This window comes from Leuciscus leuciscus, assembly GCF_965113295.1.
Source record: "Leuciscus leuciscus genome assembly, chromosome: 3".
NCBI classification, from domain to species: Eukaryota; Metazoa; Chordata; class Actinopteri; order Cypriniformes; family Leuciscidae; genus Leuciscus; species Leuciscus leuciscus.
This window is the reverse complement of record NC_138727.1, coordinates 32,480,468-32,503,035: the sequence shown is the minus strand read 5'-3', so window position 1 is coordinate 32,503,035 and position 22,568 is coordinate 32,480,468. Positions and strand designations below refer to the sequence as shown.

The 22,568-nt window shown below is 37.6% G+C and overlaps 1 protein-coding gene and 1 long non-coding RNA gene across 6 annotated transcripts in view; one reads left to right on the top strand and one right to left on the bottom strand.

The window, feature by feature from the left end:
- Positions 1–973, top strand: part of LOC309494652 — a 218,985-nt gene extending 218,012 nt beyond the window's left edge. The window contains exons 1-3 of one of the 2 annotated variants that reach the window (XR_014204427.1): positions 66–197; positions 536–592; positions 713–973. This is a non-coding gene — a long non-coding RNA (uncharacterized lncRNA). Of the gene's footprint in view, positions 1–65; positions 198–535; positions 593–712 lie in introns of those variants that run through there. The other variant, XR_014204426.1, reaches the window with a different exon arrangement.
- Positions 974–991: 18 nt separating this feature from the next.
- On the bottom strand, positions 992–12,314 carry LOC309494604 (uncharacterized protein). Of its 4 annotated transcripts, XM_082164009.1 has the most exons (13): positions 10,464–12,314; positions 10,083–10,245; positions 9,805–9,997; positions 9,378–9,455; positions 8,114–8,191; positions 7,764–7,817; positions 7,503–7,640; positions 6,944–7,009; positions 4,735–6,733; positions 4,556–4,621; positions 3,772–3,909; positions 3,548–3,619; positions 992–2,592 (listed from the first exon to the last, which is right to left on the bottom strand). In XM_082164009.1, exons 1-13 carry the CDS (start codon positions 10,570–10,572, stop codon positions 2,378–2,380), a joined length of 3,369 nt encoding a protein of 1,122 aa, XP_082020135.1. In that variant the 5' UTR covers positions 10,573–12,314; the 3' UTR covers positions 992–2,377. The 4 variants fall into 4 exon arrangements, with proteins under 4 accessions (XP_082020135.1, XP_082020137.1, XP_082020136.1 ...); XM_082164011.1 differs by lacking the exon at positions 7,503–7,640; XM_082164010.1 differs by lacking the exon at positions 8,114–8,191.
- Positions 12,315–22,568: the final 10,254 nt, after the last annotated feature.

Genomic DNA, 22,568 nt, shown 5'->3' with positions numbered 1-22,568 from the left:
GCCCTTTTGTGGATGCCTGCCCAATCTAACTTTAGTAAAATTAATTAATAATAATTTCGCCGTAAATAAAATGACCCACATGATGACCTTTCACCTGACGAACTCATCCGGGACGATTCCTCACGCTGCACGCGCATTTTTTAATTTCGCGCGGCTACGCGCACTACCAGAGGATATCTTCAACTCTGCGGCTGCTGGTAAGTGGTGTTTCATTCTCAGCGACGTGCTTTTGATGTTTGTTTACTTATTATTATTATTTTACAAGAACGACGTGAAGAGAGCCTGCAGACAGAGATGTTGTTTATATTGCTGTGTGTAGGCTGTAGAAGTAACGTTAGCTTGCTGTTTGAGAGAGACAAGTTTCAGAGGGTCTGGTCTTTTTATGTTATTTGACTAAAAACTATTATTTATACTTTAAACTATTGTTATTATTATTAATTAACAGTATTAATAAAAAAAAAAAAACGTAGAGTGCCTTAAAAATTATTATCACAACACTGGTAAGGCTTACCAGTATCTTATGTTTTGTGTGCAGCAGCCTCTGTGAACATCTCCTCTAGCAGCCTGGGCAGAGTCTGCAGCTTTACAGCAGGTCAGGGAGCTAGTGAGCCAGTTCTATACACTGGCAGCAATCTTTACATCTTGTCATGGTCACATAAAAATTGTTTAATCAGCTAATATATCTCCTATATGTTTGTTTTAATGTCTACAGTCTCAGATCAACTCCAGCAGTATCATCATCATCAGCAGCAGCAGTAACAACAGCAAAGGCAGCAAACTCACTTAAGGACTTTAGTAAGAATTTACCAGAACAGGTACCACATTAATGTTAAAAATCTTGTAAAGTATTAATTGCTGTATTTTTTCTGTTTGCTTTGTTTTTATTTTCATTGTATAAATGTAACTCTTGTATTTTTGTAAATCAGTTTATGCCATGAAAGTAGCCACAGATGCTGACATGGCATTAAATAAAACTGTACTGTTCGAAACATGGGCCACGTTGATTTTGTCCTACACAGTTTACTATTACAGCTGTTCTTTATTATTCTGTATAACAGAGAAGAAAAAAATCCATCAGGTTGGGACAACTTAAGATACTTCAGTTTCTAATCCCAGAGTTATTAATAGGTGCACATAAATTATTATTTTTTTACTCTTAAACTTAAAATTAGTCTTTTCTGTTCTGTTTCTTTTTCAAAACTGCATCAATGCATTTGCTGCCGTATCGATACAGAATCATCCATATTGATATATTGCTGTATTGATATTTTGAGCACAGCCCTATTTAAAGCCTTGTTCCATGTGCCCCCTTTTATACTTTGAGCACCTGCCCCTCCAGAGGTCTCTGCACGGCCCTGCGCTTGTCTCACTGTCTATTCATGAATTTCATAGTAGATGTTATGTGAAAGAAAGAGGTAACACTTCAGGTCTTTCTTACTTGTATTAATAGCTTAACCAAAATAGGTACAAGTATGAAAATGATTGACCTTCATTGGCTGGCCTCATGAATATTCCTACAGTTATCCATAAGGACATAATACTTAACCAATGCTGCATATGGGTGGACTTATAACTAGGGCTTAACTAAATTAAGAAATGGCAGCCCTCATCAAATGTTTTAAAGCATTGAATAACCAACCACAATACAGGATAAGGCAGTACAAAAGACAGCTTATTTGAAATTAAAGAACTACTCTCTTTAGCGTCAAAAACAAAACACTGAAAACCTGGGAAATGTGTGTGAAAGTAACAATCCCTTAAAGTACTTGCTTGTTGACACAGAGGGTATAGATTACATATACATTGAAACCTTATTTTATGAAAGACATTATGTCAGTTACTTGAAACAGTGCATTATAATATGATCCTGAGGTAGTAAGAAAAAAGAAATAGTGTCTGAAGGGTTGAGATAAAAAAAAACATCATTAATAGCCCTCATAAATACATGTCAACATGGCAGCTTCAGTCAAAACTAGGTGGAATGCTTGTACAAGAAAACATCAATAGCAATCCTTGAATGAAAATGAGAAAATAAAAACGAAACCCATTACAAACATTTTCGCTGGATATCTAAGGTGACACTGATTATAACCGTACACAGTGAGCATTTTTCTACGTTCAACAGAAATTAAAATGCACATGAGCCACAGTTGGCATGTTCTAGTTCAGTGTTCCCCAAACCTGCTCCTGGAGTACCCCCAAACACTGCACGTTTTCTTTGTCTCCCTAATCAAACACACCAGATTCAACTCATCAGCTCATTTTAACCCATGTGATGAGCTGATGAGTTGAATCTGGTGTGTTTGATTAGGGAGACAAAGAAAACGTGCAGTGTTGGGGGTACACCAGGATAGGTTTGGGAACCACTGTTCTAGTTCTATCTATTCATCTTCCTTTTCATTGATATGATTCTATTGTGAATGTAGTATTTGATTGCAGCCCAGTCTCGGTCTTTCAGAACCACTGGTTCTGCCTGGAGGCAGGAGTCACAGTCCTTTTTACCTGGTACCTTGCAGCTGGTTATGAAATGAATCATGTGCCGCTCCACAGCCTTCACTTCATTACCTGTCCACTTGCTCCTCACCTTCCCAGCTGTTGAATGTAAACAAAAGACATGTATTAAAGATGAAACAATGGCTCTGCTAAAGTGAAACATTGAGGATTTTATAAAAAATATATATTTTGTTAAATCCATTCTCCGATAAGTTATGTTTTTTTTTTCTCCGTTTAGTATTTCCTGTTTTATTTCACATGTCTGTCCCCATTTGTGGAAGCTAGTTTGTCTCATCTGTATCAGTAAGTGTTCCAGCATAGTTTGTTTCCCAGTGTTAGTCTCCTAAACCCCTTTTCCACCAAAAAAGAACTGGTTCGGAACTGGTACTGGTTCAAAGTTGGTTCAATTTGCGAACCACCTCAGAAACAGTTTGTTTTTCCACTGACTAGAGAGCCCAGCGAACGACGTTGTTACGTCACTGTGTACGTTGCCATAGGTCTTAGCTTTCCCAACTTCAAGCATAACAATTACAATGGCGGACTACATCGTCTTTCTGCAAATGTTTCTCCTGGCTTTGCAATCCTATATTGGGGTCAGAAGAAGACATTTAGAACACATTTGTGCTGCTCGTCTGGATTACTATAGACGGAGGTTACGTTCGAGAAGAAGTTCGACAATAACCCCACCCCCAACGTAAGCATGACGTGGTAAAAGAACAGTTCTAGTCCAGCAAAGAGTTGGTGCCGCTTTGGAACCAATTTTCCTAGCCGAGAACCGGTTCTTTGGCTGTTGAAACACAAAGAACTGGTTCATGAGTAGGCACCGGCTCCGAACCGGCACCAGCACTGCCTTGGTGGAAAAGGGGTACTGGGTACTGTTATATTGACCTTTATTCTGTGTACCTTGACTCAGCCTAAGCCTTGTGATTTGGATACCTGACTGCCATTTCCAGTCGTGATAATTTAGTAGTTATGATATCATATGGCATTCATTAAATTTAATACATTTTTCTAAAAGAGTAATGTGGTGTATCCACATGCTTACAGTATTTACCTTGCTTTGCAGTGGAGCACTTTGAAGAAGTTTGGGATGTAACCATTTGAAGTGCTGTGTTCTGCTGGGAATCTGAAAACAATTAATTTAAATTTATTTCAGATAAAAGCACAACTTCACATACTGCCATCTCTGTGAAGGCAAGAATAAATCATTGTTTTCATTATGAACGCATTCACTTTTTGGTGAGCAAATTTTGTATTTCGGCGCCTTTTATATTTTACCAAGTCTTGGTTGAGTGTTGCTGACGTTTGCGTTGTCCAAGATGGTTGAGGCAGAAGTGCTCTCCAAATTATCCAGGGTGGTTGAAGCATGCGAGTCCCTCAGAAGTGTCCGATCCCCAGAAGTCTCAGTTCTTGAGCCTTTGAAAAGTAAAAATGAAATATGACCATTAATGACAATGAGTTTGTTTGATTGTATTATTCTATGAAGTCAACCTCAATGTCAGACAACAAAAGAGCTTAGTGGAAGTCTGAATCTGCTGGCTTGAAAAGGCCCACTCATATCAAAAAGTATACTGTATCTCTCCTCATGGTGGGATATCAAGAGGAAAGCCCAGCTCTCTATTGTTTCCTGTATCTGAGTAATCTTTTAAGCTAACTATTCCTCTACCTCTAACTTTAAATGTTCAAAGTTACCTTTTTCCTTTTGACTTCACATCCCAATAAAAGGCTGTCCTAACTGACTCCTCCTGTACTGCTAACCAGACTTTTTGCAAAACATTAATTACCTTTATCATGTACTGTAACTATTGCTTTCTTAGTTGTCTTCTCTCATTCACCATTTCTTTATCTCTTGCTGCTGTTTAGACTTAATTGAATAAAACCTGTCCACCTTCTTTCTATCAATGATTCTAAATAATTCAGCACCATGTTTATACATAATCTCTCCCATCTTTTTTAATTTATTTACCACTGTTCCTTTCAGCCCATCTAACATTATCATTAGGTCTCTACTGTCTGTCTCCCTGGTCATAACCTAAAGATATTATCACATAAGTCAGTATACCTTCATGTTGATGTAGGTCAGCAATGGTTTCTTCACTGGAATCATCATCACTCGTGCCTACTTGATCTGGTTGGGTAAAAAAAAAACAGTTTGGACCAAGTATTTAAAACAAAGACTAAATACAATTATAATTGTGATATGAAAAGTACTTCTAAACTACATTTAAAACTAAACTTCACCTTCAGGATTGATTTCAATGTCATCCAGCCCTTTCCCTTGCAGGTCAGACAGTCTTCCTTTTTCCATTGCTATCAACAGTTTGCTAACTTTTGCAAGCTGCAGTGTACTCTCTGGAAGCCGATAGAATTCCCTGTGGACCCGTATATCATGTCCTAGAAAGGTAGCAAGTTGATCCATTTCATTTTCTTTCAAGTTTAGTACTGTTGACAAAGTGGCAACTTGTTTCCTCAATCTTGTTGAGGTGAGTGACTCTGGGTTTTTTGCACCACATTGTTTTGAATACTTGCGGAAGCAGTCAGAGCCTCTGTAATGGGAAAGCACACATGGCCGTGCAAACAAGTACACATTCTCTGTGTGGACTTGACACTCATTCCTGTTTTTAATGAGGAGGTCCATTGCAGCGATCATGTCAGGTGTGAGAAGCACGGGCACCATTCGTGACCTTTTGCCTCGAATCTCAACTCTGTCAAAGTACTTTGCAACCTTCCTCTCAAACTCAGTAAGGCCCGTCATAATGTCAGGATTCAACTCGGTACGGTTTCTGGATGTGAAAGCCTGGAGTTCCATTTTTGAAACTTCCCCTTGCCGTCTTCTGTTAAATAGTACCACCTGCGTCAAAGTCACTTGTGCAAGATTCCCAAAGCTTTTGATGTTGGGGTCTTCCTCAAGGTCCTTCATGCACTTAGCACGCTCAGTAGCAAGAAACTTGTGCAGCAGGTGCACATCCTGTGTAAAGGGCAAAACATGTGGTTTATTCCATTTGGCTTGATGAAGTGTACCCAGTGCAGCACTTGAAATGGATTCCGCCCATCTTTTCTCATACAGAGTGGCGAATTGCTTGGCAGACTCTGCGACGACATTGCGATTTGCAATGATGGCATTGCATTGCACAATGCCTGCAACCTTAGCCAAACTGTGACCCAATTTTAAAGCCAATGATGGGATTTTATATGAGTTGGTATCCAAGTCATAACCAGCAACAGATCTCACTGCTTGTATCACGTGGGGGAAATTACTGGGCATAACAAGGTCTTCAGTGGTCTTCAAATGTGTTGTAGCTCTTGCAGCTATCAAGAGTCTTGCCATCTCTCTCATTTTTTGACGTATGTAATCATTTCTTTTCTCATTTGGTTTCCTGCTATTGTACATTGACTCGCCAAGACTAAGGATGTCTCTTTCACTCCTTACAACTAAAGAAATGTCATCCTGGTTCATTTCACAAGCAATCTTCCAAACAGCTTCATGAACTGTTTCAGCTTTTGGTAGGTCAATGTGGATCCGTTTTCGCCCAACTCTAGTCTCCACCTCAACAGACTTCTGAGGGCAGTTTCTGACATGTCTCCATAGACAATCTCTTGCATAGAGTCCTTGACAAAACTTGCAGTGACTGAAGTCATTAGATTGTCTGATTCTAGTGGGTCTTCGACAAGCAACCATTTCTCCATCACCACTGCTTGCCACTGTGGCATTATGGTTAAAGTTCCCCCTCTTCTTAAGAGAGCGTAACAAATCTTTTCTTTCGCGAGATCTCTTATTAAAACTGAAAGCTTTTGCAACATCAGGCTGTGTACTGTGAGCGGATTCGAGGTGTCTTGCCAATTTAGAAATGGCCTTACTACAATAAAGACAGTATTGTTTCTTGTTGTACTTGCTTCGTTTTGCTGTGTTTGGCAATGAAGTGACATTTATGGAGCTGTGCGATGTCTTCTCTGATGAACTGTCACTGCAACTTATCCCTGAACTACAATGGCCGCTGCTCATCTTTGAGGAACTAAAACTTCTCTGCTCCATGGAACTGTTGGTACTATCCGAACTGTGGGCTGTAGCCATCCCCAATGATATTTCCTTGAACACTTTGTGGGGAAGATGATTGTCTATGATTTTTAGATCTCTACTATTAGAACTTGTGTCAGAGGAGCTGCCACTTGAATCTGGAACATAGTTGGCATCATCATAGTCCGTAGCATCCGAAGATTCATCAGTCATGTCATTAGAGATCTAAAGGAAAATGGAGAGAAAAGCATCTCATTCCATCAAGAAGTTAAACATTTAATAATAGCTAGAATATTGTTCTCCTAGTACCATCACATTGTGCATAACACAACACTTAAACATGAATAAAAACATAAAATTAAAAGTAACATTTGAGCTTCTTAATATGATTTGTGTTTTACTATTTCATTATTGTTGTCTAATGGTATTTATTACCTGGTCATTTGGGCTTGTTGCGTTTCCATCATGAAATCCACCATCATCGACTGAGGGAGGTCCAACCTTTGAAATGATTAATAATTTTCATCAAACAGAAATGTTCACCCCAAGTTATATCCACTTAATGCTTATTGTCGCAAATTCATATCACACTGCTTCCATTCAGACTGCAGCCCAGATAGCGTATGTTTTCCCCCAATACCAGTTTGTGCATATTTGATACGTACCTAGGAACCTGTTGTCAATAATTTGCATCATATCTATTCTACTTGTTATAGACAAATTAATCTCCACATAATTTAGCATCAGATTTAAAGCAAAAACAAATATCTTTTTAAATATAATTGTAAATACATTCAGATGTCAATGTTTCTCAGATTAACCATCTGAGAAACATTTATCTCAAGTCTTTGGAGTAAGAAATTAATCTACTCTTAAAAGGCTAGGCTAATTTATGTTATAGAAATAATGTTCTTGTAGCATTAAAATGCTAAAGATAAATACTTTTCTTATAATTACAAGATGGTTTGATTTAGGCTTGGATGTACATACTCACAGAATCATTAATTCTGGTGACCAAACTCAAAGTCATCTGTCTCTCTCTCGCAATTCTCTCTTTTTCAGCCTTCTCATAACGATCCTCACAACAATCATGATGACGCTTCAGATTTTGCAGACGCTGTTTTACTCTAAGCTGTTCAAATCAAACATCATGTGTACAAACCCGTAGTCTCACCTGGAATTATACACTATTTCCTAACAGTAAATATTCACATTAGTTAATGAAGAAAAATAACTTTGAATGTAGCTGTCTCACCTGCTCTGCAGTAAGTACATGATGGAAGCATGCAATTCCAGTGGAGTGGTTGGCCTTAAATGAAAAGAAGAATAGATTTGTTATTTTCAGTTATAGTACTAAAATACATAATACTAATTATGAAAATCATTTTGGTTCGTGAACATTTTGATGCTCAACCTAACCCTGAGGACAATTTACTGTTACAAACATTGTGTCATATGATAGAGATGAAATTGCAACATACTGAAGTTTTAAACAAAAATACAAAAATGTTTGTTGTAGCAAGGTAAAAAGGGGTGTAATTTACATGAGAACCAAAAGAATTATGTAACTTTAAAAAAAGAAATCCAGAGTAAATGCGTAGTAACCTGTTGGAAGGATGAACTGGGTCTGTCGCTCACTTCTGGGTCTCCTGAATGTTGAGTCTGGATCATGCCACTTGGTGTCTGCAATGAAGTACAACAACAATTATCAGTCAGAAATATTCAGAACTATAACAAACTAATGATCCTACCCATTTCAGTTCAAAGAAATCCCACCTCAATCTATCATAATCACCACCTTTGGGCTGAGACTCATTGCTGAAGTCAAGGGCTCAACTTTGCATTTAAGGAACACAAATTGTAGTAAAAATTAGCTAATGTGAGGACCTGGGCTTTTCATTCAAGACTCTATGGAAATATCTAAAACTGCACAATACCAGTTACCCACAATATGAGGACATTGTTAAACACACACACACTCTAAACGTTGAAACATACAATATCAGGACGTCGTCTGAAACACAGTTCAGTCTTTCACAGCCTAAAACAAAATGAGGACATGACTAAACACACACACTACACGTGTCAGATCATACAATATCAGGACGTCGTCTGAAACACAGTTCAGTCTTTCACAGCCTAAAACAAAATGAGGACATGACTAAACACACACACTACACGTGTCAGATCATACAATATCAGGACGTCGTCTGAAACACAGTTCAGTCTTTCACAGGCTAAAACAAAATGAGGACATGACTAAACACACACACTACACGTGTCAGATCATACAATATCAGGACGTCGTCTGAAACACAGTTCAGTCTTTCACAGGCTAAAACAAAATGAGGACATGACTAAACACACACACTACACGTGTCAGATCATACAATATCAGGACGTCGTCTGAAACACAGTTCAGTCTTTCACAGCCTAAAATAAAATGAGGACATGACTAAACACACACACTACACGTGTCAGATCATACAATATCAGGACGTCATCTGAAACACAGTTCAGTCTTTCACAGCCTAAAACAAAATGAGGACATGACGACTGAACACACAAAGAGTCAGCGTTCCTGTCTTCTAAGTTATACTGTTGTAGTAAAAGAAAGCTAAAATCTCCACAGTAATGGACAGGGATCTACTTCCTTAGAAGTTAAACCATGTAAACTGATAAACAGAAGCTTAGATGGGCAATAAATGTGTTTGAAGTATATAAAAACATTGAATTTTGTGAAAATTAAAAATATATATATGTTTTGAGGGGTAGTTAGTTCCATCAAATGCTAGGGGTAATTCACTTACAGGAAAGGTTTTGTGAGACGTATTAAACTAGAAGAAATCCAGAGTAAATGTGTAGTAACCTGTTGGAAGGATGAACTGGGTCTCTCGCTCACTTCTGGGTCTCCTGAATGTTGAGTCTGGATCATGCCACTTGGTGTCTGCAATGAAGTACAACAACAATTATCAGTCAGAAATATATTGTACTATAATACAACAATAAGTTTTAATTAAAGTATCAATGCATATTAGACAAAGCCAGGTTTTCTACCTTCACTTCTTTTAATCAAACAATTAGTTTTTTTTTTTTTTTTTTAAAGAATCTTTCCTTCATTGCATGCAAGCACACCTCATGGTGCATAATTAACTGAACATAGTCTATAGAATTTCATCAGTAAAGTAATTCCACAAGAAGATATTGAGGGGGAGCATACACTCCTGAAGGGAAATGTAACTAATTATATTTTAACAGATCCTATACCGTATGATCTATCAAGAGGTCTTACTTACCAGATTACGCCATGGCCATTGAGAATCTCCATAATCGTAGGTTATTTCAGTGTCTGCTTGAATGTTTTCAATTGCAAATAAGCAAAGATGAGGTTTACCCTGGACTGTCAACCTTCTCATTTTACAATTTGGTGACTTGTGGCAATCATTCACCAGCCTTCCTAGCGAGCCATCTTCGCAGGACGCATCTATGCTAAAGTAGGAGGAAACAAAAGGTTTTTCCACAAAACAACACAAGGCTTTAGAGAATAACTGATCTTGTATAGGCCATGACTTACCACCATGCACTATTGTTCCATTCAAAATCAAACAAGAAAGCATTTTGTTTTTCTGTGTACTTCTTCTGCCTCTTGTCCTGTTCATATTGTGATATTAACTCCCCACGGTACTCAGCGACAAACGATCCCTTTTCAATTGGTGTGCAGGTAAATACACCACGTCCTGAGGAAAAATGAATAAAATAGTGTCAAGTTATGCAACCAAAATTAGATATTAATCGCTATTATATATTGACAAACTACAAAATAAACAAATATCAGACTTTTAATAGAGTGTTAATGTTGCACAGTGGCAGGTTAATTCGGCTAATGCTGTGTACTGTAACAGTTGCTATCATATTTATAATATAAATATTTAAGTTTCGACCACATATGACATACCTTTAAAGTCACTGATCCACTTGACCTTAAAACAAGGTTTTTCACATCCAGATAAAATAAACTGAATAGCCTCAGCCTGAGGACTAAGTCTGGTTCTCCTTTTTGACATGCTCTTCGGCCATACATGTGCTCCTCAATTAGCAAAGATCTAACTACATAGATAATAAAGACAAAAAAGTCAGCAAGACAAGTACCAAAAAAGACCCATACTCGAATAAAATAGGATGTATAAATGGTATTACCCTGCCCATAGAAATAATGTAACTTTAGCTTAACATTGACGTTATCGACGTTACTCATTTTCTCACCAATGCATGTCATTAACTTTAGCTAATTAGGCTAATTGATTGATGCTAACACTGTGCAACTGCAGCTACAACAGTGTAATGCAAAGCATAAATTTATGTTAAAAAACGGTCAAATTTAACATATACTCAAAGAATAACTTTCGTTGTGGTTGAAAATGAAGAAAAGTAACGTTAATTAACTTACCACTTACCAGGCCATGCCTGAAGAGACTGCAGCAGCAGAGACGGTCGCTGGCTCTGGGTATGCGGGAAAAGCCGGCACATAGTATGCAGGCTGCACTTCACTTGTCCAAACAGATAACCGGACGATGGGAGGAAAAAGTGCCACTTACTGCTGTTATTTGGCTGGTCATTTGGCCATTTAGACTCCCAAATATATATTAAACATTATTGATAGTTCGGATTATGGCATAATCAAGGTTTTCAAAGACCAGGAGAGACTCCACCTTATGTGGCAGCTCCGGACCGGGTTTTTATGTTGGCCCACCGTGGCGTGATTATGCTGTTTCTGAAAGTAAGTTCTTAATATTAATTGCATTTATTTTAATTAATATGCATGTTCAGTTTGGATGTGGCTCTTATAACCAGAGTTTTGCCGTGTTAGATCTGTTTTTATAGTAGTAGCCTATTTCTTATATTATGTGTGGAGTTATTCATCTATCTGTGATATTCTGACATGACATGACTAAAACAAGGCATATTTAAATTCACTACCAATCTGCAAGTTCTTTTTATTTATAATTTTTTAAATACATGTGTGTTTATGTAAGCTTTTAAAAAGAAGAGTCCAGATATTCCCAGGCTATTAATGATGTTGTCCTTTTAGTTTAATAAGCTAACATTATCTTATCCAGCTGATTAATTTCAATTAATTGAGGAACTGATTCTCTTCCAAGTGAACAGGATACTTATTCAGCAGTAGTAAATTGGTGATGTTATTATTTTACTCTGGTTACGTGGAATATGTTAATTACAGTAGGCCAATTCTAAACTAGCTTAAAAAGTTGGTGTGTATGAAAACGTTTTTTATTTTTTATTATTGAAACCAATGACTCGAATCATACAACAATCATCACAACAGCATGTACAACAAGAACGCTTCACAGGATAGATATCACATATCTTTCAAATTAACAAGTCATAAATAAAGAACAACAATCATAAATTCTTTCTATTGTGAAAACGTACAATATGAGGACCCGTTGAGTGTGTCGTCAATGTGTGTTAAAAGTGTGTTAAAGTTCCAAATCTGACCACTAGTTGGCGTATCCGCAAATGAGCAAAAACCATAAACACACTTAAACACTTCATGTCATAAAATTGTGATGTTTCAGGACTTTGGAGATTTTTGGTTTAGAGGCATTATAGGAGCATCTACAACTGTTTACTGAGCGTGGAAAAATGAGGACCCCCAAAATGTCCTCATTTTTCCGAGTGTCCTCATATTGCTGGTGTGTTATCATAAAAATGTCCTCAGTTGTCATGAAAACAAGTGCACACACACACACACACACACACACACACACACACACACGCACACACACATACGAAAATGTAATATATGTACACATATGAAATTTACATATATTAAATATATCCACATATAAAATGTAAACATATATGTACATATATATCTGCCCATATATAAAACCTATTAGAAAATGGAACATTGTATATATGTTCAATATACAAACTACACATATATGCATAGCATATTGCTTACATACATGTGGCATATATATGTAAATAAATAAAACACATACAATAAAATGTATGTTTGCAAGTAGAATTTGTGTAGTATTTGTTTTGTTTTTATGAGCCAGTTAAGATGAGGTAAAAAATAATAAAATAAATCAATTTTATTTATAAAAAATGGTGCTAATTCTAAAATGGGATAGAAATTGAAATGAAATGTGGATTGTGTAGACTTGTTAAAAGTTCAAGCTGTTCAAATAAGGAAAACACAGAATGAATTAATAAGGAAACCATACACTGTAAGTAAAATTCTGGCAGCTGTGGTTCCAGCCCTTTACCGCAATTGTACGGTATCAACAATGCTGCAATTTCCAACGCATTCTCATCCTTGGGCGTCATAATACTGACGCTTTTGACATTTCGTCTACATCGAACGCACATGGCACCCTTTAGCGTCAATATGAGACGCACAGAGCTTTGTTCGGTTATGGGTAGGTTTAGGTGTAGTGTAGGGATAGGGTTAGACCGCTAGGAGGCGCCTTCTGGCCCATTTCTATCTGCGTCTCATATTGACGCTAAAGGGTGCCATGTGCGTTCGATGTAGACGAAATGTCAAAAGCGTCAATATATGACGCCTTGGGATGAGAACGGGATGAATTTCACAGTAAAGTACTGGCAGCTGTGGTTCCAGCCATTTACCATAATTCTACCATTTCAATAGAGTTTTAAATTGTACTTGCAGCAATGGTTACAGCAATAATTCTACAATACATAAAAAAATAATACATAATACATAATTAACATTTCTAGTATATGTAGTATACCGACATAAAACTATTTTTCACAAGATGGTGAGCAAATAAATACAGAAGAAATGTAAGCTTAGCGTTAAGTTCTGCCAGGAAGACTCAATCAGCGCGTCATGAATTAACTCACTTCTAACCAATCATGTGTTAACACTCTCAGTATAAAAGAATGGTACTTACATCCGTCTGAGTTCGCAGATACTGACGGCGCCAATTACCTCCATCCTCCCCAACCACCTCCAAGATGGTCCTTTCCCTCCATCCTCCCCACCACCACCAGGATGGTCCCTTCCTTTGCCTCCAGGGGGTCGGCTGCGCCCCTGCCTTCATCTTCAGGCGGGATTTGCAGATTCCGTTACCCTCGCATTGCTTGCTAAGGACGGGGCCTACGCCAAAGACTATGCTTGCTGAGCTATTAATAAATGTACTCGTTATATCATTTTATCTCCCGAGTCTTTCTGGTAGAACTAGATTATGGTACATCATTTTCTATTTATTAAAACACAAGCAAAAAAATAGGCATTTACAAATTGGCTGAAACTGACCCAAACTGAATCTCAGCATAAATACAAATAGTAAATTAAAAAGGAAAATAGCACTTTGCTTTAACACAGTGGTTCTCAACTCCAGTCCTCGGGACCCGCTGCTCTGCACATTTTGTATGTCTCTCTTATCTGACACACTCAAATCCATAGACATGTATAGAAAGGCTAGATAGCTTACCGGCGCTGAGAGCCAATGGGACCCGACGACGTCACACGGCGGCCATCTTAGGACAGGACCGCTCGTCCAGTTATAACATTAAAGTCTATTGTGCATGTAGTGCTGAAATAACTATATTTTGCTCAATTTTCAACCGATTTTCAAACGGCTTCGTGTGTCATAAACGTCAGGGATGCGGCAATTTAACTGCATACTTGTGAAAAATTATAGCCACAAACGGCATCAGCACAAATCATAGCCACGTTAATAAGGTTTGTAATAAACCAAACCGTTTGTAAATCCGTCAAGAATTCAGCAAGTTACGAGCATTTTAGTTGGCGTATGTCACTCACCTTCCGTCCACAGCAGCAGGGAGCAGCAGCGCAGTCTCCTGACCTAAGATGGCCGCCAAGTGACGACACAGCTGACTCCGCCTTGAGCCATCTAGCCTTTCTATACATGTCTATGCTCAAATCAGTTCATGGAGTCTCTCCTGACGAGCTGATGATCTGGTTCAGGTGTGTTAAATAAGGGAGACATACAAAATGTGCAGAGCAGCGGGTCCCGAGGACTGGAGTTGAGAACCACTGCACAAATCCTTTAACTCTCTGGTGTTCTTCGTTCAATTTTGACCGCGAATATAACAAGTGTGACTCCCAGAGGGTTAAAGAATTTGTCCAAAAATGTAATTCTCATGATTCTTTTACCTTGATACAATCCCAGATGTGCACAACTGCCTTTATTCAGCAGAACACAAACATTTTTAGAAAGAAATTCAAAATCTTTAGATGCATACCATTAAAATGAAAGACTATAATTTGGAAAGCCCAAAAGTAATGCATGAACCTGATCAATTAATGTCTTATGTAGCAAAACAATGGGTGTAAACAAAACAAATAAAGATTTAACAAAAAAGCTCTTCCTGTCTGCACTAAATTCATTGCGTAGCTGTGCAACGCAAGTATGTTGGCATGTTCATGTGAGTAAAACGATGCTTTGATTGCAAACAGAAGAATGAACTTCATATGAAAATTCTGATATTTCAAACGGTATCAGAAGCACTAGTTTAAAGTAGAGAATGTTTTACTTATTGATTTGTTTCTTACATTAATCATAATGCTGGAACCCATTTTCTTGTATTGTATGCATCCTACAGAGCTTGAATTTCCTCCAGATTAAATATATGCATTTCTGTTCTGATGAAGAAAGTCATATACACCTTGGAAGTTATCTGGGTAAATAAATAATGAGAATCTTTATTTTTGAAATGATGCTGCATTATATTTTTAAACATTATGATAACAGTTTTAAGAGGATAAAACAATGTCTAAGAGAAAAGTGTAAATTGCCCAGCCCAATGAGAGGATCTAGTGAGTGAATTAACCTTAAGAGACCAAAAAAAAAAAAACATGTTACACCCACTTTGGATAGATCTGGCAAGACGTCTGTCGAAACTGGTCAACACACCCAGGTCTGAGAAGAAAAAATAAATGTTAGTGATTATATATAGCACATGGCAAACGATACTTATAAATAACATTGCACACACTTAATTAAACATAAAATTAACTGTTTAGTAAGTAGATGAACGAAATTAGAAACTTAAAGGGATAGTTCACCCAAAAATGAAAATTCTGTTATTAATTACTCACCCTCATGTCGGTCCAAACCCTTAAGACCTTTGTTCATCTTCGTAACACAAATTAAAATATTTTTGATTAAATGAAATTAACAGCTATTTAATAAACACTTTGAAGGCCCAGAATGGTAAGACATCGTTAAAATAGTCCATGTGACTACAGTGGTTCAACCTTAATTTTATGAAGCGACGAGAATACTTTTTGTGCTCAACAAAAACAAAATAACGACTTTATTCAACAATTTCTTCTCTTTTGTATCAGTTTCCGACCCACGTTCACGAGAGCACACATGGCACATGCATGACCTTGTAGTCACATGGACTATTTTAATGATGTCTTTCCTACATTTCTGGGCCTTCAAAGTGTTAATTAAATAGCTGTCAATGGAGCCCCCGCCCTGAGTTATCGGATTTCATCAAAAATATCTTAATTTGTGTTCCGAAGATGAACGAAGGTCGTACTGGTTTGGAATGACATGAGGTTGAGTAATTAATGACAGAATTTTTATTTTTGAGTGAACTATCCCTTTAAGTAAATAAATGAGGGAGTAGGTTTGTTACCATAGAGAAAACAACAAAATATCATCCTAACAGAAACGGGGGCCAAGACATGACAGTTTAGCTGTGTGTAAAAGGAATTGATTTTCCAGTTAGCCAGAGAGGATTGAATAATTAGATGATTGAGTGTGTGTCTGTAAACTATGGGTGTATTCTGTATGCTACTGGAAACATGCATGTGAATTTGCATGTGCCTCACAAATGCATAAATGGTACTGCATGTGCGCACAAATTTTGTACAGGACTCTGATCATACAAAATCGGAAATACATCCTATAAAAGAAAACCAAACCACTTGCAATATTACCTCTTTGTAATATTGTTCCAGCTGTTCCAGGCAGGTCCAAGTAGTTCCTGGCATCTTTGACCGCATTACAGTTCCATATCACGCCACCAAACAATTTCAGTTATCTCAAAGGTCCTTAGGGCCTAGAACAGCAAAATACCCAAAACCCACAAAAAATGTATCAAGCAAATAAATATATCTAACAACAGGATAGAAATTACAAACCTTTTTCATGTTTTATCATCTATGGAACACATACTCTCTTTATCCCACTCTTTATCCCATACAAACGCACAAAGATATAGTGCAAGCACACACTCGCACTGTTGCACATAGACCGTAAACGGTAAATTTATTAATAAAATAGTTTTAAAATAAAAAATCGTACCATTTCTTAGTAATGTCGCTTTTCTTGAATCACTTCTCTGTTAGCTCTAATAACATTTTGAAATGAGGCTTGGTATCTGATAATAAGAAATACCTTGAGGTGTTGTCACCGATGAGGAATAACTGATGACGAGCTGTTGAATTGCACTTCGAGTCGTGGCTGCCTGCATTACAACCTCGGATGTGCATTATTTTTTCAAATAATTCAGCAGCCCTTCATCAATTATTCCCAAACCTAGAGTTATAATCTGATGGAGAACCCAAGAACGATCTATCTGGCTGCAAACACGCGATTCGCCGCCAAGTAACTTAATGTTGGTACAGTAAAAAAAAAAAAAAAAAAAGGCGAAGTTGAGAGCAACATATTAAAATAACAACAAAGAAAAAAACTTACCTTGAACAATTGCCGTCTTTAGTAGACGCAGATCGGTAAGAGTTTTGAAGAGATGCCGTTGACCGTTGACCTCTTTCTGCAGACGAGACGAGAGAGCTCGTGCCTCGTGTGGTGTTGAAGTAGCCCCGCCCCCATGTGCTGCTTTTTTACAGCACGCGACCGTTTTTCACAGAAACAAACCGGTTTACTGTTAAATGCTGTAAATTTATTGCAAGTGCTTAATTTAACTAGCCTGACGTCGTCATACTCAGATTCTAGTCAGAATGTGAGTCTGATACTGCTCCATTGAGCTTTGATTATGGGGCGTGTTTCAACCGAATCAGGAAGGAAAATGCCTCTGCACTCAATTGGATAGACCTATAACCAATCAGAGCAACGGAGTAAGTGATGTATGTTTTTCATTCATGTTTCCGATCGACAAATGCCTTGATCGTGGTTCTCTGTTCCTCTTTTAAAATGAATGCGCTGTCGATATCTTCTATAACAGACGCGATGGCGGAATCTACACATAATGTTTTATAAACAAAGTTCGAGAGGAGCACGTTCAAATAATCAATCCAATCAACTTGTCATCAAACAATGACCGTCTGGTCTACACTATCAGTATGAGAGGAAGCATATATTTATTCACTTTGTCAACTCACCTAACATTCCATGACAGTTTTCAGCATCCCTCCACTCACTCTCGGCCTGTTCTTCCACAGCCTGGAATACGGGGGGAGCACTTTGGGTTCGGGCCGAATACCGAGCCCGCCCTCTCCTCGGACAGCACGCCAAATATGCATTTATTCTATCTGACTTATTTGTAAGTGTGAACTTGTGAAATAACAATTCTCCAGCGGCAGTCATCTGTGTTGTAAACGAATTCAACCCAAGCGCTCGTTGGTGACGTGGATGATTACGTTACGTTGCTCATCTGTCCATCATCGTATAAAGCCCGCCCTGACAATTTGATTGGTCCGAACAATTTTTGTTCGGGCATAATAGCTCCTCAACGGAACGAGTCCAGACCGAACTTCCCGACCAAAAAATGTTGTGGGCGGGGCTAAGTTCGGCTGGCATCCAGGCTATAATTTAACAACCATTAGCTGTAAATTTACACAATTTAGCTGTTAATTGAAATAACAGTATTTTACTGTTGGAAATTGTCTGTATTTTTTCAGCAATTTTTAACAGTGTAGGGCAGGCATGTAAAATGTATGTTGTTTAAATAAATTGGCATATATAAATTAAACATATCGGTGACATATATGGTCATAACATACAATATTATATAAATAATAATCATATACATCATATTAATATATGACAATATACTCATTTAATATGAAAAATGTATATATGTTATAAACTTATATCAACATATATCTAGAGATATGTATGTGATAGCAATATATTGTCATATATTTAGCAAATATGACGGCATCACTTGCGATATAGGGACATATATGTCATATATTACATTTCCGTATGGGCACACACACACACACACACACACACACACACACACACACACACACACACTAACCCGACCCCTAAACCTACCCATCTCTCTCTCTTACACACACACACACACACACACACACACACACACACACACACACACACACACACACACACACACACACACACTAACCCGACTCCTAAACCTACCCATCTCTCTCTCACACACACACACACACACACACACACACACACACACACACACACACACTAACCCGACCCCTAAACCTACCCATCTCTCTCACACACACACACACTAACCCGACCCCTAAACCTACCCATCTCTGTCTCTCTCTCTCACACACTCACACACACACACACACACACACACACACACACACACACACACACACACTAACCCGACCCCTAAACCTACCCAGCACACACATTTTATTTTTGTCTATAAAACGCCGATAGCAGGCCGGGTGAAACCCGTAGTTGTTGGGACATCAGAGACCGGTTTGTCCAGGAGGGCAACATGTTTATTAGCAATAGCTAACGTTAGCTCCGTAGTGTCCGACGTTTTGAGCCATTCCTACGCACATTGCTTGATTTTTTCCCACCGGACTTCGGTAAAGGGCTGCGGACCTTTCCCACCATCTTTTCCGACATGAAGAATACACTTTACGGGTGTTAATCGAGCTTGATCGCCGCTGTCAGATGAAGATGCGCTGCTTACGTCCTCCATGTTTACATGTGCGTAGTGATATTGGCTTGATTTCGGCTTTGACCTACTTACATTTTCAATGCTGATTGTTTGAAAATCTAGCTCAACAGTTTTATATGTCTCAATACGCAGTCAATATAGTGCGCCAATAAATTACACTTTTCTCATTAACTGCAGGATAATGCGTGGAGAACTTTTTGCTTGGATACCTTTTATTAACGTTGAACATATTGAGCAAAAGAAAAAGTAGTGCCCCGTTTGTCGGAACGAAACTGAACGATACAGCTCACGTACAGCGGCCTATAAGAGCCAGCAGCAAATTCCCGAAGGACTGGCTGAGATGATGCTGTTCTCTGTGGGTACATGAGTGCTGAACGGCCGCTGACGGCCTGGAGCTCGCATCTGCGAAAGCATCTCAACAGATTGTAAAATATAGGCACTATAATCATACATTAGTCACATCTGAGGACTAATTAACTACATTCTCACCTTAAAAACTCTTAAAACTACATTTCATGATACAACAACATTAGTATTTAAAAAAAAAAATATGGTGGATTTACTCGACCGCCAATCAGATTCAAGAACCATAAAGAACTGTTGTATATATATACAGGGGCGTACTTTACCATTAGGCAAAGGTCGGCAATTGCCTTGGGCCCCGAGCTAACTTGGGGCCCCCAAAATGCCCTATTAAATGCTTATTTATTTTATTTTTTTAATTATATATTTCTAAAACTCCATTTGCGAAAAATGGCATCAAATCATTAGTGTCGCAGATAGGAGGGGGCCCCCCGCCTCACTACATTGGACTATTCCATTATCTCACTTACTGCGCATCTGCGAAAGTGACAAGGCTGTGCCAAAAAACTGACGGAGAAAAAGAAGTGATTGACAGAGTAAAAATGAAGTGAAGCTAGCTACCCAAGTGGTGCTGAAAAAAGGAGGAAGCGGGAGGAAAGCAAAAAGTCCGTAAAGGTGCGCGGCGCGAACGATAAACAACACGCAGTAACAGGAGGACTGGGAAATACACAAACAGAGCAAGACGAGTCTGAACCATATAGACTGTAAAAAAATAGGTCTAAACGCAAAAATGTAAAGTTTCGAAGTTACCCAAGCGGCTCAAATAAAAGAAAAAAAGTGAAAAGACGCTGATAAGTATTTGGGAACTGCCAAAGATGACAAACTTTTTTACGGCTACTGTAAGATACAGATCAGGAACAACAACGTCCAACGCACAGAAAAATCATGAAGCAAAGAGGACACGGAGATCGACAGACAAAACTGAGCATTTTACTTATGAATCATGATATTGAAAAAAATCTCAGCTCTCAGATTCTGTCAATTCTATTACGAAATTCAAACAATAAATACCGTTTTGCCGTTTTAATGTGACGTGACAGATTCCTATAACGATACAGTAAAGATACAGTATAACTTACCGAAATGTATATTCCTCATTCATAATATCGATCAATAAGTGTTTTTCAACCGCGGAAAGAGGTAAAACAGCTGGAGAACAATCGTCACATAACATTTACCTCAGGAAAGCCATAATTGGCTAAAAAAAAAAGAGAGTATTATATATATATATATATATATATATATATATATATATATATATATATATATATATATATATATACATATATATATATACTATAGAGAGTATTTGGCTAAATATGTGTAGGCTACTATATTACTTATTTTAACCTTAAATTATACCATCTGATAGGGCTTTTTTTTCTTGAGAAAAAGTAACGCATATCTTGTGAAACGTTACCTAATATTTATCCAAATGAGTCAATATTGAATCAAATCACAAGAATTGAATCGAAATGGTGAAATTTGTCAAGCAAAAAAAACAAAAAAAAACAGAGCTTACCAGAAATTGTACCATGTAAACATTGTAACATGTTTCTGTTTAGGAGTAAAGAAGTGTAGCTGGGTTTAAAGGGGACGTTTTTTTCTCCTCTCTAACCTTTACTTCCCCGTAGATTAGCTTTACCTGCCTATCCACCATTCAGTCGGTACATCTTTTTTTCGTTCTCTTTTAAAGATTGGATGGGGAGGGGCCCATAGCCTACCTTCGCCTTGGGCCCCCGATTTGCTAAATCCGCCACTGTATATATATATATATATATATATATATATATATATATATATATACATATATATATATTTTTTTTTTATACACACACAGTGTGTGTGTGTCTGTGTGTGTGTGTGTGTGTGTGTGTGTGTGTGTGTGCAAATTATTATGCAGCTCTCAATCCATAAATATAACAAATACAACAGGTGTTTGATGTTATTCACATTCAGCCTGTGCCAGAAGTGTCATATTTGATTTAAGAGCTCTGTAATGATTTGAGCTACATTTATGGTTTTATTTGGTCCTTTTTGGAGCTTGACAGCCTGTGATCACTATAACATTTTTAAATGGAACAGAGCTGCATGAAAGTTCTTTAAAATTCTACTTTTGTGTACCACAGAAAAAAATAACAGCATTTGTGTTTAGAAGGCAATAATGACAGGGTTGTTGTTTGTCCTTTTTTTTTTTTTTTGGTGGAGGGGGGTGGGGGTGTTGGGGTTGTGAGGCAAGTCCTTTTACATTTGACTGTCTATTTTATTATTCTTGTTACACTGTGTTATTTGCATATAATAGGTCAATTAAATATTATTAAAGCGGTTTCAGTCATTTTGCATCCACAACAAAATGATTGAGGTTTTTGTACTGCGGTATTCAACATCACTTATCCTTGGTTTGAAGGCTTTTACAGCAGTGAATACAAAAATCACGCATATAAGTTATTTATCAGATATTAAATTTTAAAAAAGAAAAAAAGTAAAAAGAAAACTTTCAGTCACTTGAAGTTCTTTAATGTGACTTCCAAAGCTTTAATCAAGATTTGAATAGCAGCTTCTTAGGATGACATAACGGACACAGTTAAAAGGTAATTTAGGTGTTATATAGTCATAGTTTTACTGCTGTATACAATAATTGAGGTGTTATATAGTCATAGTTTTACTGCTGTATACAATAATTGAGTCACCACAGAACAACATGTACTGATCTATTTTACAGACTCAGTGGTTCTTTTATCAGGATAAGAAACCAACTCAGTCTGCTTTGAGAAAAAACATCTCCATTTTATGCTAA

What these genes read in the sequence shown, in the direction of transcription:
- LOC309494604 (XM_082164009.1), bottom strand. Translation starts at nt 10,572, where the DNA reads ATGTCAAAAAGGAGAACCAGACTTAGTCCTCAGGCTGAGGCTATTCAG. An exon ending in AATGGCCATGGCGTAATCTG is followed by an intron (nt 9,456 to 9,804) that starts GTAAGTAAGACC and finishes ACTTCATTGCAG; the next exon opens with ACACCAAGTGGCATGATCCA. An exon ending in CAACAAGCCCAAATGACCAG is followed by an intron (nt 6,734 to 6,943) that starts GTAATAAATACC and finishes ATTTTCCTTTAG; the next exon opens with ATCTCTAATGACATGACTGA.